Source organism: Perissodus microlepis, chromosome 23 (assembly GCF_051167445.1).
Source record: "Perissodus microlepis isolate ML-2025 ecotype Zambia chromosome 23, ASM5116744v1, whole genome shotgun sequence".
In the NCBI taxonomy this organism is placed as follows: Eukaryota; Metazoa; Chordata; class Actinopteri; order Cichliformes; family Cichlidae; genus Perissodus; species Perissodus microlepis.
In genome coordinates, this window is record NC_140482.1 from 1,801,579 (window position 1) to 1,814,794 (window position 13,216).

At 39.4% G+C, this 13,216-nt stretch overlaps 1 protein-coding gene across 4 annotated transcripts in view; it reads left to right on the forward strand.

Moving 5' to 3' along the window:
* The window catches only part of dmd (dystrophin), a 284,621-nt gene that overhangs the window by 89,123 nt on the left and 182,282 nt on the right, over positions 1–13,216 (forward strand). For 3 of the 4 annotated variants that reach the window (XM_084922101.1, XM_084922102.1, XM_084922099.1), the window contains exons 6-8: positions 651–752; positions 2,494–2,564; positions 8,158–8,276. In XM_084922101.1, coding sequence (XP_084778227.1) covers positions 651–752; positions 2,494–2,564; positions 8,158–8,276 — 292 coding nt within the window. Of the gene's footprint in view, positions 1–650; positions 753–2,493; positions 2,565–8,157; positions 8,277–11,075; positions 11,222–13,216 lie in introns of those variants that run through there. The other variant, XM_084922100.1, reaches the window with a different exon arrangement.

The following is a 13,216-nucleotide window of genomic DNA, read 5'->3' on the forward strand; positions in this document are numbered from 1 at the left end:
ACGCCATGACCAAGTGGCCGGCATAGTGTACAGAAACATCTGTGCTGAATATGGCCTGGAAGTCCCGAGGTCAAAATGGAAGATGACCCCAAGGGTGATGGACCGAGCTAAGATCCTGTGGGACTTCCAGATATAGACGGACAAAATGGTGGCGGCTGACCAACCGGACACAGTGGTGGTAGACAAACAGAAGAAGACGGCCGTAGTGATCGATGTAGCGGTCCCGAATGACAGCAACATCAGGAAGAAGGAACACGAGAAACTTCAGAAATACCAAGGGCTCAGAGAAGAGCTGGAGAAGATGTGGAGGGTGAAGGTAACAGTGGTCCCAGTGGTAATCGGCGCTCTCGGTGCAGTGACTCTCAAGCTAGGCAAGTGGCTCCAGCAGGTCCTAGGAACAACAAGATCTCTGCTCAGTAGAGTGCAGTCATAGGAACAGCTAAGATACTGTGCAGGACCCTCAAGCCTAGATTAACTGAATAATGTTAGTCCAGTCACATTGTTGTTAGCCTAGTGACTTGAGAAAAAATCCCACCAATGTCCAAAATATCCAGAAAAGGTAGTGGTTAGGGTTATAGGGTAGGGTGCTAAAGGTTTATGCATCTTAATTAAGTTTTTATACCAGCCTTGTTTTGTATTCCTGTGTGCAGGTTAAGGATGTGATGAAGGATGTGATGGAGGGCCTACAGCAGACTAACAGTGAGAAGATTCTGCTGAGTTGGGTTCGTCAGAATACACGCCAGTATCCTCAGGTATGTTCCTTTACTCAGGCTCAATCCACAGGCTGACACACTGGATCACGTTTGAATAGCTGTCTCCCATAGTTACTACAGTTACCACCCTGTAACTGAGTGCTCAAGTACATGTAAGTAATGGCAGTCTCCACTTTCAAATTTATTCTATCTTTCATAGAGTATGAAAGAAAGGTCTTTAGTACTCTGGGGGGCTGGGGATGGCCCGGGTCTCCTGGGTCTGCCTCTGGCCCCCGGAGGACCGTTATTGTGTCAACTCACCCTCATTATGAAGTCCGTCTGTTGACAAAGACAGATACACAGACACTCACACATACACAGAACACAACAAATTTATTTATTTTTTGTTTGTTTATGTTATTTGTGGTTTTCCTTACAGTTGTAGCAGTTGCCAGCCGATTGCGCTTTCCAATCCTGCTCTGTCCTATAACATTTCCTCCTTTTTTTCCCCTTTGTTTTTTCTTTCTGTCCCTTTTTTCTCTTTCCATGTATGTCAGCTTTGACATTCTTAAATTGCACGTGTAGTGTGAGTAATAATAGAAATAATAATAAGACAAATTAGTAAATAAACAGATTAAAAAGAATAACAACAGAAATAATATAGAGAATTTATAAAGGTGGTCTTGGAAAAGCAAGTGTGTTAGGCACAACAGTGCATTCAGAGCATAATTGTCAATGCAAAGCTGCCAGACAGGCTATTAAAAATGTTCTAAGGGTTGTTGGAGGCTCTGAGCCAAGGAATAATCAATAAATTCTTTGAGGGCAAAATCATAATCAGTATAACCCTAACCTCTAGCCCTAACCCTATAATATCAGAATGTTACATTTTCGTTTGGTTAAATATTTGGCAACAGAATTTGGCAAGTTTGATCAAAACAATAATTGTAATTGGTATGCATTAAAAATGTTATACAGATCAAGTGTTTGCTTGATTCAGATTTGGGATATATGTCATCATATTGCTTTTATGACTATGTCTGAAACTTAAAAAGACCGAGACTTGACATATAAAAATACTCTTAACAGTATCAGTAGGACATATTTGCACCGTAGAATATTTTCGTATATTTACAGTTTTATACCATAATTCTCTCATTTATGTTTCTGTCATTTGACTTGACTCGTTTTGTTTTGTGTAAGCTGAAGCTTAACTAAGACCAATCACAACAGAACATATGACATATTTTGAGCAGGCTGTTTGTGCAGGTGCTTGCAAAGAGCTGAAGTTGTGTTAACAGCATAATGCAGCTGTTTCTTTCCTGGAGACAGTTTACACTTTACCATCACATCCCTGTGTGCACTGAAAATCAAAATAATGTCCATATCCACGCTGTAAACTGCGTCGCTGTAACTGCAACGATCAGCACGATCAATAGGCAAGTAGACTAAAAAGGCACTGAACTCCTAGCAACCGGTTCTCTACAAGAATCGATTCTCGATTCCCGTCCATAATCACTGCAAACATGTGAGCCTCGTTATACAAAGTGCTTGACAGGAATAGCCACTGTCACTAAGATGACTTCTTAGTATGTTTTTTTTAGCTATATATTCAATTTTAAACCCTTTTTGGCCCCGTAGACAATCATTTCATGTATTAAAATTTTGATCCATTGAGAGCGAAAAGATGTCTTTAATCTATCTCTGGAAATGTAAACAGTATTTGGATGACAGTATTTCCACTCTTAAATGTCATACTGCTTTCTCAGGTTGGTTCTTGAATGTCCATTATCTCTGTCCTCAGGTCAATGTGGTTAACTTCTCCAGTAGCTGGAATGATGGACTGGCTTTCAATGCCCTCATCCATAGCCACAGGTATGTGTGTGTGCATGGGTGTAGGTGTGTGTGTGTGTGTGTGTGTGTGTTCAGATGAAGATTTAACACAAGAGAAGTGGATAGACAGACTTTCAAAGGGATAGTAGAGCAAATATAGTCATTGCACTAAAGAGATATATTTTAGACATGGAAGATGCTAATGCTGTCCTGAGAAAAAGGTTCAAAAATGATTGTATATGAAAAGATGCAGCCAGCCAAGTAAAAAGACTAACATTCCAGTGCTGCCACAGCTGAAGCAGTTATTGTTTTGCCAGAATTAAATGGGCGGAGCAAGTCCTTCCTGGACCCACATTCCTGAATCTGCATCTAAACTCTGGTCTCTAATGTAATGTGTATGTGTTAGGCCCCATAGGGAAATTGCTCCTCTGCATTTAACCCATTCACCCAGTGAAGCAGTGGGCAGCCATCAATGCAGCGCCCGGGGAGCTGTGTGTAGGGACGGTACCTTGCTCAGGGGTACCTCAGGGTAACCGTTCAGTGGAGTCGAACCCCCGACCTTCCGATCATGGGGCCACCACTCTACCTACTGAGCTATCCCTGCCCTCTAGTGATCTGCATTTCTTACCCAACTATCTGCCTCTGAGTTTGATGCCAAACTTAAAATGAACCTATAAATATGATAGTTTCTTCATTGAGAGAAAGAAAAATAACATTACTTAGAATCTAAACCAGGGGTATTCAATTCAAATTCACGGCGATCCCATTGAAGAACATGTCCTCAAACAGAGTTTTGGCGTATCATAAAGTTCTGCATGCATTATAATTTAATGCAGTAGATTTTGAAGTAACCTAGCAGTTGCATCAGCATCTATATGTAGTAAACCAGCGGTCCCCAACCCCAGGGCCTCGGACCGGTACCGGTCCGTGAGTCGTTTGGTACCAGGCTGCGAGAGTTGAGGCTCAGGTGTGAAATGTATGGTTTTCAGGGGTTTTATCGGTTTTCAGCGTTATTTTGTTATCGTTTTTATTGTTAACTCGGTTTTCCTGGGTCTTTTCACGTGTGTTATGAATAAATCTTCTTTTTTTTCGGTACCGGTACTAGTTTTATTTTGTTGTATTTATCCGCGACACCTTATAGGCCGGTCCATGAAAATATTGTTGGGCATAAACCGGTCCGTGGTGCAAAAAAGATTGGAGACCGCTGCAGTAAACAACTGATTTTATTTTACTTTATTTACAGTATTTCAACAATGTTGTTTATTCATTTTCATAATGACCTTGAGGCTGCTCTAATAATAAAATGAACCTCACTGTTTCGTAGTTTGAATTTCCCCCTTTCTTCTTTTTTCTTTTCTGCATTTCACATGTAAACCATCCGAGCTTTAACCCGACTCTTCTCTCTGTTCCCCTTCACACTTCAGCGTCTCTTTCCCAGCGTTTTCTGTTTTCACAAGTACATGATTTGATGTCAAGGTGGATAAGACTGACAAAGCACAGGACTGGCCTAACCAGGAAGCTGATAATGGCTTAATCATGACAAAGAGACAAACCTCCTTCGTGCTGCAACACCCACTCATTAAGATCAGCCAGAAATCTGTCCCTTTCTACTTTACATCCCTGTGCTATTTTACTGAAGTAATACATCCAACTGTACAGTTTCCTGAAACAATAGCATGTGTCATCATATTGTGAAATTACATTTTGGCTCTTCTGCACCTTCTGCTCAAAGTTGTTATGCTGTAAAATAAAGTCTTAGTCCTCATGTAAGAGTGAGGACTAAGAATGGGTTTTTAAATTTTATTTTTGATCAAAGTTGATTGTTCGTTTTTATACTTACAAGATCCAGCTAATTTCAAATAGGAGAAAATATAAATGTAAATAACAGACAAGAGTTTGGGTGTTGGGAGGCTCATCTGTAATCAGTGAAAGGGCTCAGTTTTAGTAAGCATATCAGCATCTAACAACTGTTTCTTTAGCCTCAAAAAGTGGATTCAGTTCAACTGGGCAGCTGTGTTCTGTTGGAGAAACTTTCCATCACTCATCCATGAGACTGAATACTGAAATCACTTAAAAGACTGATAAAACATTTGTGTCATGGACCATCATCTCCAGAGGAACTGAACATTTGGCTTTATCCATACCTGGGAATCATCCATGCATTAAAACATTGTTTGTAGTTTTTTTTAAAGTTAGCATCAACTTTAGGAAGCAACAGTTTTCAGAAGAAAAACACAGTAAACTATCTGAAAATCATCAGACTAGTTGGTTAGTTTAATTTCTTTTTCCACGGTTAGTGGAGTAAGAAATGAGTTGCTAGGAACTCATTCATAAGCTTAAAAATATACTAGCACTCAGCGGTACCCTCAGCCTTGTAATACGGGGTGGCTGTAGCTCAGAACGTAGAGCTGAGCTACAGCTCAGTTTCCATCTACTAATTGGAAAGTTGGTAGTTGTCTAGTCTGCATGCAAAGCGTCCTTGGGCAAGATACTAACCCCAAGTTATTCTTCAATTCATCCATCAAATTATGAATGTGTGTGAATGTTAGATAGAAAGCACGTACGTAGAAAAAAATATACGAGGTCTTGAATAATCAGACCCGATCTTATCTTAAAGACCTCATAGTACAGTATCTCTCCAAGAGAGCACTTCACCCTCAGACTGCTGGTTTACTTGTGGTTCCCTGGGGTTTTTAAAAGTAGAATTGAAGGGCAGAGCCCTATGGAACTAACTCTCAGTTGCACTATCTCTACTTTTAACAAGAAGCTTAAAACTTTTCTTTTAGCTAAAGCATATAGTTGGGGCTGAAACAGGTGACCCTGAATCCTCCCTTAGTTACGCTGCAATAGGCTTAGCTGCTCAGGGTTTCCCATAATCCACTGAGCATTTCTTCTTCACTCACCACGTGTTTATCCACCACTCTGCATGTAATCATTAGTTATTATTAATCTCTGGCTCTCTTCCACAGTGTGTCCTCCCTCAACCCCAATCAGTCACAAGTGCTTGCTCATAGGGGATTGTTTGATTGTTGGGGTTTCTATGTATTATTTCAGGGTCTTTATCTTACAATATAAAGCGCCTTGAGGGGACTGTTGTTGTGATTTGGCGCTATATAAATAAAACTGAATTGAATGGAATTGAGTTGAATCAATAAAGTGCTGCATCCCACTTAAAAACCAGAAGTGTCAAATCATAAATCATGACAGAGAATCCAAACACAAGAGCAAGTGAAAGCTGTATTCAAAAAACGTAGACCACACATGCTGTTGGCTATAAATTGCTAGTGCTTGCCAGTTATATGCAACTTATTAAGGCCAAAGTGTGACCCATTTGCCACTGCATCACAAACTTCAAATAAATGTAATAATAATAGTAATAATAATACATTTTATTTGAAAAACCCAAGGTCACCTTACAAAAGAACAAAATTAATAAAAGAAGCAATAGTCATAAAGTACATAAAATAAGTTAAAATTACAAAACAGAACTTGACAACTGATAAAATCAGCACTAAAGTGAATAAGCCAGTTTGAACAGATGTGTTTTGAGCTGTAAATTAAATGCGAGAGTCTATATTTCTAATGGCTGGAGGAAGAGAGTACCAGGGCCGAGGAGCAGAGGGACTGAAGGCTCTGTTCCCCACAGTGATGAGACCCACGGATGGAACAGTAAGATGAATAGCAGATGAGGATCTGAGAGGGCGGGAAACAGTGGTGATATGGAGCAGGTCACACAAATAGGAAGGAGCAGATTTATAGATACACTTGTACGTGAGATGTAAGATTTTAAAGTTTATCCTGGTTTCTACGGGCAACCAGTGAAGCTGCTGAAGAACTGGGGTAATATGAGCTCTTGACAGAGTACGAGTTATGACCCGAGCTGCGGAGTTTTGAAGAAGTTGGAGTTTATGAAGGGACCTTTTAGGGAGACCAAATAAGAGGGAATTGCAGTCAATATGGGACGTAATAAGACTATGGACAAGGATGGCAGCAGCATGGGGAGTAAGGAAGGGACGGAGTCGGTTAATATTACGTAAGTGGAAGTAGGCAGACCGGGTTATGTAATTAATGTGAGACTGGAATGAAAGAGTATTATCAAGTATGATATATATTATATATTATATATATATTACCAAACTCTTAACCTGAGGGGAAGGAAGGGTGGGAGAACTTTCAATGTTAATGGAACAACTGTGGTTAAGATAGAGGCCGTGCCAACAAGTAAAACTTCTGTTTTATTACTGTTGAGTTTGAGAAAATTGGAGGAGAACCAGGATCTAATCTCCATAAGACAGTTTGAGAGGGAGGTAGGTGGGAGGGATGATTTGGGTTTAGAAGAAATGTAGAGCTGGGTGTCATCAGCATAACAGTGAAAATTTATATTATATTTTCGGAATATATGACCAAGAGGGAGCATGTAGATAATGAATAAAAGAGGCCCTAATACTGAACCCTGGGGCACACCAGCAGAAACAGGATAGAGACTTGAAGAATGGGATTTAAATTGGATAAACGGAGTGCGGTCTGAGAGATAGGAGGTGAAGGGGGTGTGACTAATGCCAGTGGATGCTCATCTGCTCAGGAGGATATTATGACAAATTGTGTCAAACGCCGCACTAAGATCCAGAAGGATGAGGATGGATAGGAGACCAGAATCAGCTGCCATCAGAAGGTCATTAGTAATCCTTAACAAGGCAGTTTCTGTGCTATGATTGGGGCGGAAACCAGATTGAAATTGTTCATAGAGTAAGTCAGAATAACGAGTACCATAACCAACTTACCACCTCAAGTTGTTATTTTTTATTCTATTCTATCTAAATTTCTGTTTACTGCAGCCCACCTGCAGTAAAGACACCACCACCTGCACCTTCACAGCCTACACTTCAGCAATCACTGCAACAGAGTGTGCATTGCTGCCCAATCAGAAAACTAGTTGATAGACGTATCCTGGTGTAGATTAATAACAGGGAAACGTGTATCTGATAAAGTTATTGCTATTAATATGATGCAGATGAGAAGCTGATTAAGTTTAATCAAGGTAGTCAGCATAAATTATCATTAAATTACAGAAAGGACCCTGCAGTGCATTTGGTTCACATTTTCTTTTCATCATTACTCATATACACTATTGATATTAGTGTACATGAGTAGGACTAAGCTTTTACAGTAAAGAAAGTGATAGTTCTAACATGAATGAATGATTGAGTTTAAATTTAAATAAGTAAATAAGTTGGCATTGAGTAAAAAATAAATTCAGTGAAATAAATCTTCTCCTTGTTCTTACAAGAATACAGAGTGGGAAACAAAAGCCATCACCATGAACATAATGGCACAGTGGAGCAGTTTTCACTCAGAATTTTCTAACATGCTATTTTGCATTATAAAAGCCTGTTTTTATTGTTCACTGTGGGGGAAAATGTGGTGAATGAGAATGTGAATCTCATTAAAATATTACTCCACAGCAAATAAACTTCCAGGACTCAAAAATAAACCCAGCTGCATAAGCTGTAGGATATTTGTTTCCTATTAACACGTTACTAATTTCCTTAAAGCACTACAAAATACTGAGGAATGCAAGGTTTTTTATTGATAAAAGGTGTGTATGATACCTACCGATTTTCTTTCATCTTGCCAGGCCTGAACTTTTTGATTGGAGCTCTGTGGAGAAGAAGACCTCGGCAGTCGACCGACTGGAACATGCCTTCAGTAAGGCAGAGCAACACCTGGGGATAGAGAGGCTACTGGACCCTGAGGGTAACTACATGCTCACCTATTACCTTACTGTCAAGGGAAAATTTGTTGACAGGTTTTGCACAATAATACCAGGAATGCCTCCTAACAAATACTTTCATCAGAAAATGTGTTATCATCTGTGGCATCCATCATTGCCCAATTTACGCCGTCTTGAAACCAGTTTAAACTTTCTGGATACATGTTCAATCGTCCAGGTGAGAAAATCCCAAAGAGTTGATTCTGTTGATCTAGACATAGCATTTTCAGTGGGAGAAACATTTTATCACTCATCCAAGTGGCTTCTTCAGTCTGAAGAAGTCACCAAATGATACTGTCCCTCCTTGACTGTTTAAAGAGATTCTCCATACTGTAGGGCCTTCTGTTCACATGCAGTCGTTCAACCTCTGCTTAAAACACATCTCTGGATCCCACAGTTCTCACTAGCTACAGGCCTATCTAAGCTAAGCTTCCTTTTCTTTCTAAATTTCTGGAGATCATTTTCAATCAGTGAACGGCCTTTTTGGAAGAGAATACCATTCTAGAGGTTTCAAGTCTGCTTTCAGAATCTTACACACCACTGAAACGTCTCATTTAAGAGTTTTTAACCACATATTTTTAGCTATCGACTCTGGTGACTGTGTTGTTTTTATACTTTTAGATTTAAATGATGGGTTTGACACAATCGATCATGAAGTTTTACTGGATCAAACCTTCTGTGCTAGCCTTTGAATCCTCTGCTCCTTTCTCATGTGGAGTTCCACAGGGCTCAGTTTTAGGCTCCCTCCTCTTTTTTTCTACCAGCTCCAACTTGGTTCCACAGTAAGAACGTATTGTATTTCATTACACTGTTACGTGGACGATACCAAGATTTTTGTCCCTCTTAAAAGTAATGAAGCGTTTTCTTCTAGACTGCTGCTCAGGTGTCTTGAAGACATAATGGCTCTTAATGTTTTAAATTTTAATGAGAAAAAAACAGAAGTGATGGTGTTTGGGCGTACAACTCGGACCCTTTTTGTCGAGCTGTGTTCCTTTGTTCAGTACATCAAGCCGACTATTACAAACCTCTGGGTTAAGGTGGACGCTGAAATTTGACAGTCAAATCCGGGCAGTGGCAAAATTGAGCCTTTTCCAGTTGAGGCACCTGGCCAGCATAAAGCTTTCTCAGCAGCACTTTGAGACAGTAATCCACACCTTTTTTACTCTCTGCTGGATTACTGTAATACACTTTATGTAGAGGTTATTGGCTCCTCAATCACTACAGTTGGTACAGAACAGAGCCTCAGATCTTTTCACATGCATAAATTTGAGTATGTTTCTCCCATTTTAGCCTCACTCCACTGGCTGCCCATAAATTAAGTTTTAAATTATTTTATTTGCTTTTAATGCCCTTAATCATCTCGCCCCACCCTATCGCTCTGAGATGCTACAACCGTCCTTTTATCTCAGGTCAGTTGATCAGCTGCTCCTCAAACTAAGCATAAGCTAAGAGGAGACCGTGTCTTCACTGTTACAGCTCCTAAAATATGAATGATTTGCCTTTACACATCAGACTTCTCTGTTTTTAAATCTCTTCTTAAATCTCTTTTCCTCGGCCTTTGACATCATGTGGGATGTTTATTTAATTTAATTGATTTTTTATTTTATTTTGTTTTATACTATGGCACTTGTTCTTGTTCTGTGGCTTTTTGATTCCTATCTGTTTGTACATATTTATTATTCATCAGTTGGGTCCATTGATGTTGTTTTTAAAGTGGTGTGGAATGGTCTGGTAAAGTTAGAGAGAATAAAGCCTGGGTCAAAGATTATTCCAAAAATGTGATCATTAGTGAGTGTGCTCAGTCGCTGTCATTGTCTCTTCTGAGGCAGAAAGTAATCAATCGAGATATCTTAAAGTATTCCAGATAAGAGAATAGACTATAGAGAAGATCACAAGGAGTTTCACTGTCTTTGTGCCTCTAGAGAAATCACATGACAAGGTGTCAAGAGAGGCTCTGTGGTACTGCATAGGGACAGCAGGGGTGGCAGAGGACATGTATGAGGGCAGGAACAGTATTGAGAAGGCATGGGAATTGATAAGAATTGATAAGAATTTAGCAATCCATTAAACCCACTTTAAAAATGATGCCACTGCAAAGAAATTCATGTAAACCAACTGCATGCTGTGAGTCAAATGTTTTTGCATATTGGAGGTATCTCCCTTCTTTGTGATCAGCGTTGGGATCAGCGGGGGGGTCGTTACTCAAAAAAAGTAATTATTACACATATTACAAAGAACACTCTTTTCCTCAAAGTAATGCAGTACACTACATAAGTACTCCAAGGAGAAAGTAATTCATTATACTACTTGTTACATTACTTTCATGTTACTCTGTAAAATATCTGAAACACACTGTGTCATAATTACTGTTTAATACTGTAAACCTGAGGCCCCACACACCAACACAAATCCATATTCTAATGAGGACACGTGTTATCTTTCTCTTAGTATTTAGGTAATCACACAAAAAATAGCACAAAGAAACTTCAGAGCGATTCTGTTCTACTTTGTCGACATCAGTTACCTGTTGAAGTTCAGCGTCTGCCTGCGGGGGTTAGCATTCACTCAGCTTTCATTCTGGGTTCTTGGCTAGCTTAGCATTATAGGATATTGTCTGTGCAGATGCTTACAAAGAGCCAAAGTGGTAACAGCAAAATGCAGCTATTTCCAGTGTAACTGGAACCAATAAGCGGGATCGATAGATAAGCAGACTAAGAATTCCAAGAATTGGATCACTGGAACTGGTTCTTATAGAGAACAATTTTCTTGATTCCTACCTCTAGTAATGGGGGTACAGACAGGAGGAAAAAAGGACGATCTCAAAGGAGGCTCATGTATGTAGCAGAGGAGGACATGCAGAGTGTTGCTGTGACAGAAGAGGATGAAATGGTGGCAGAAGATCTGGTGTGGCGACTCCTAAAGGGAGCAGGTAGAAGATGATGATTAGCGGTCTGTAGATTATAATCCCTAACAGGGTAAAATTAACATTTGAGACATTTGTGTTATTGGTGATTGTTAGTATGATCTACCCAATCATACTCAATGGCTCAATCATACTAGAGTAAAGATAGGATAGAACTTCTCTAAATATAAGTCAATATGAGTTTCTGTGTATGTAGATAGCAACACATTTACAAAAGATGGATTTGTATTTATTACCAGTTTATCACAGTTACCATGAAATCACAAATAGATTGAATGGAAGCCAACTTGAGACTAGTCAACTGCAAACTAATAGCACACCAATAGCAAATACACAATACAGAGTACCTTTTAAACATTTTGTTCATAATTTTGGGTCCATAATTTTTCATAATCAGAATCTCATCTCTGTTTGGTTTTTGGTTTTTTTGGATAATGTGGTATATAGCTGGGTGTGAAGCGACGTGTCTGAAGCCGTGGTCCTCAGGCAGAAAAGGTGCCCACTCCGGGTCCAAGCCCCAAATTGAGGAGCTGAAGTATCTTGGGGTCTTGTTTATGAGTGAGGGAAGGAGGATAAGGTAGACTGACAGACGAATTGGGGTTGTAGCTGCAGTGAAGCAGTTGCTGCACTGGTCCAGTGAGTAATAGGTGAGAAAAGCAAAGCTGCCCATTTACCCCTACTCTCACCTATGATCACAAACTTTGATAATCACTGAAAGAAGGAGATTGTGGATACAAGCTTTGGAGATGAGCTTTCTCCAAAGGGTAGGGTACCTCCACATCATCATAGTGATTCAGGCATCTGACAAGAATGCCTCCTGGGTGAGGTTTTCCTGACATGTTTTATCTGGAGGAGGCCCCAGGGTAAACCTGGGGATGGATGGATGGATGAATAGACTTAGTAAATATAATCAACAGCTTTTTACTGTAAAAGGTTGTTGGGGTTTTAATATCTCAAAACAAAACAAATTTCCCACGTGTGGGACTAATAAAGGTTATCTTATCTTATCTTATCTTATCTTATCTCCCTCTCCGGAGGTTGGCGGAGTAAACACCCAAGTTTGTGATAACTTAAGAATGAGGCGTTGTAAGCAATGTTCCCTCTAATTTTTCATGTGTCTGAGCGAGCACACAAAATCCCTGAGCTTATTAAAATAATCAAATTACAGCATTTACATTTATGTATTACATAAATGTAAATTACGATTACGATTACATTTACTTTTAATTAAGTGCTTTAGCCCACTTACAATGAAAATCAAAAAAAATCTTGTTCATGACCTGTAGTATGTTAACACTACTGGAAGTAAAAATAACTTCAACTCCAATTTTGAAAACACAACTTTCTTTTTTATATATATATATATATATATATATATATATATATATATAAAGCTCTGACTTGTATTATGAGTCTGTGGTCTGCGAGAGTCTGTAACTCTGTCTGCAAATACAGTAAATAATGACTAATGTTGGGCAATTAATTATATAGTTACTTCTTCAAAAAAGTTACTGACTTATGCAAAATAACAAAGTCTTTTGCAGCTGTTTACCTAAAAATGCAGCCAAGGCGTTTTTTTAAACAAACATTTCAAACTATTTACAGAACAATCAGCTGTTCTGCATCAAATCTGATGCCACACAAATTATTTGTGCCGCTCCAAAAAATAATTTCTGTCCACTATGAGATGAAGGAGAACAACAGCCTGATACCTGCAGGCCTGACAGCAGCAGATGTATCACTGCTGTAACACCTGTAACATTCAGCAGTCGCCTCATTGTTCTGACACACACAACAAAACTATTGACTACACTACACACTAACTACACACTAACTACACAAGGTTTGTGCTAAACGTCGCAAATCTCTCACATCTCAAACACGCCGTCACTCCTAAAACTTCCCCCTCCCTAAACAACTAAATGCCATGTTGTCATATCATTTTTTGATTGGTCCACATGGTACATTTTTCCACCAATAGGAAAGGCTGGGGGGTTTTTG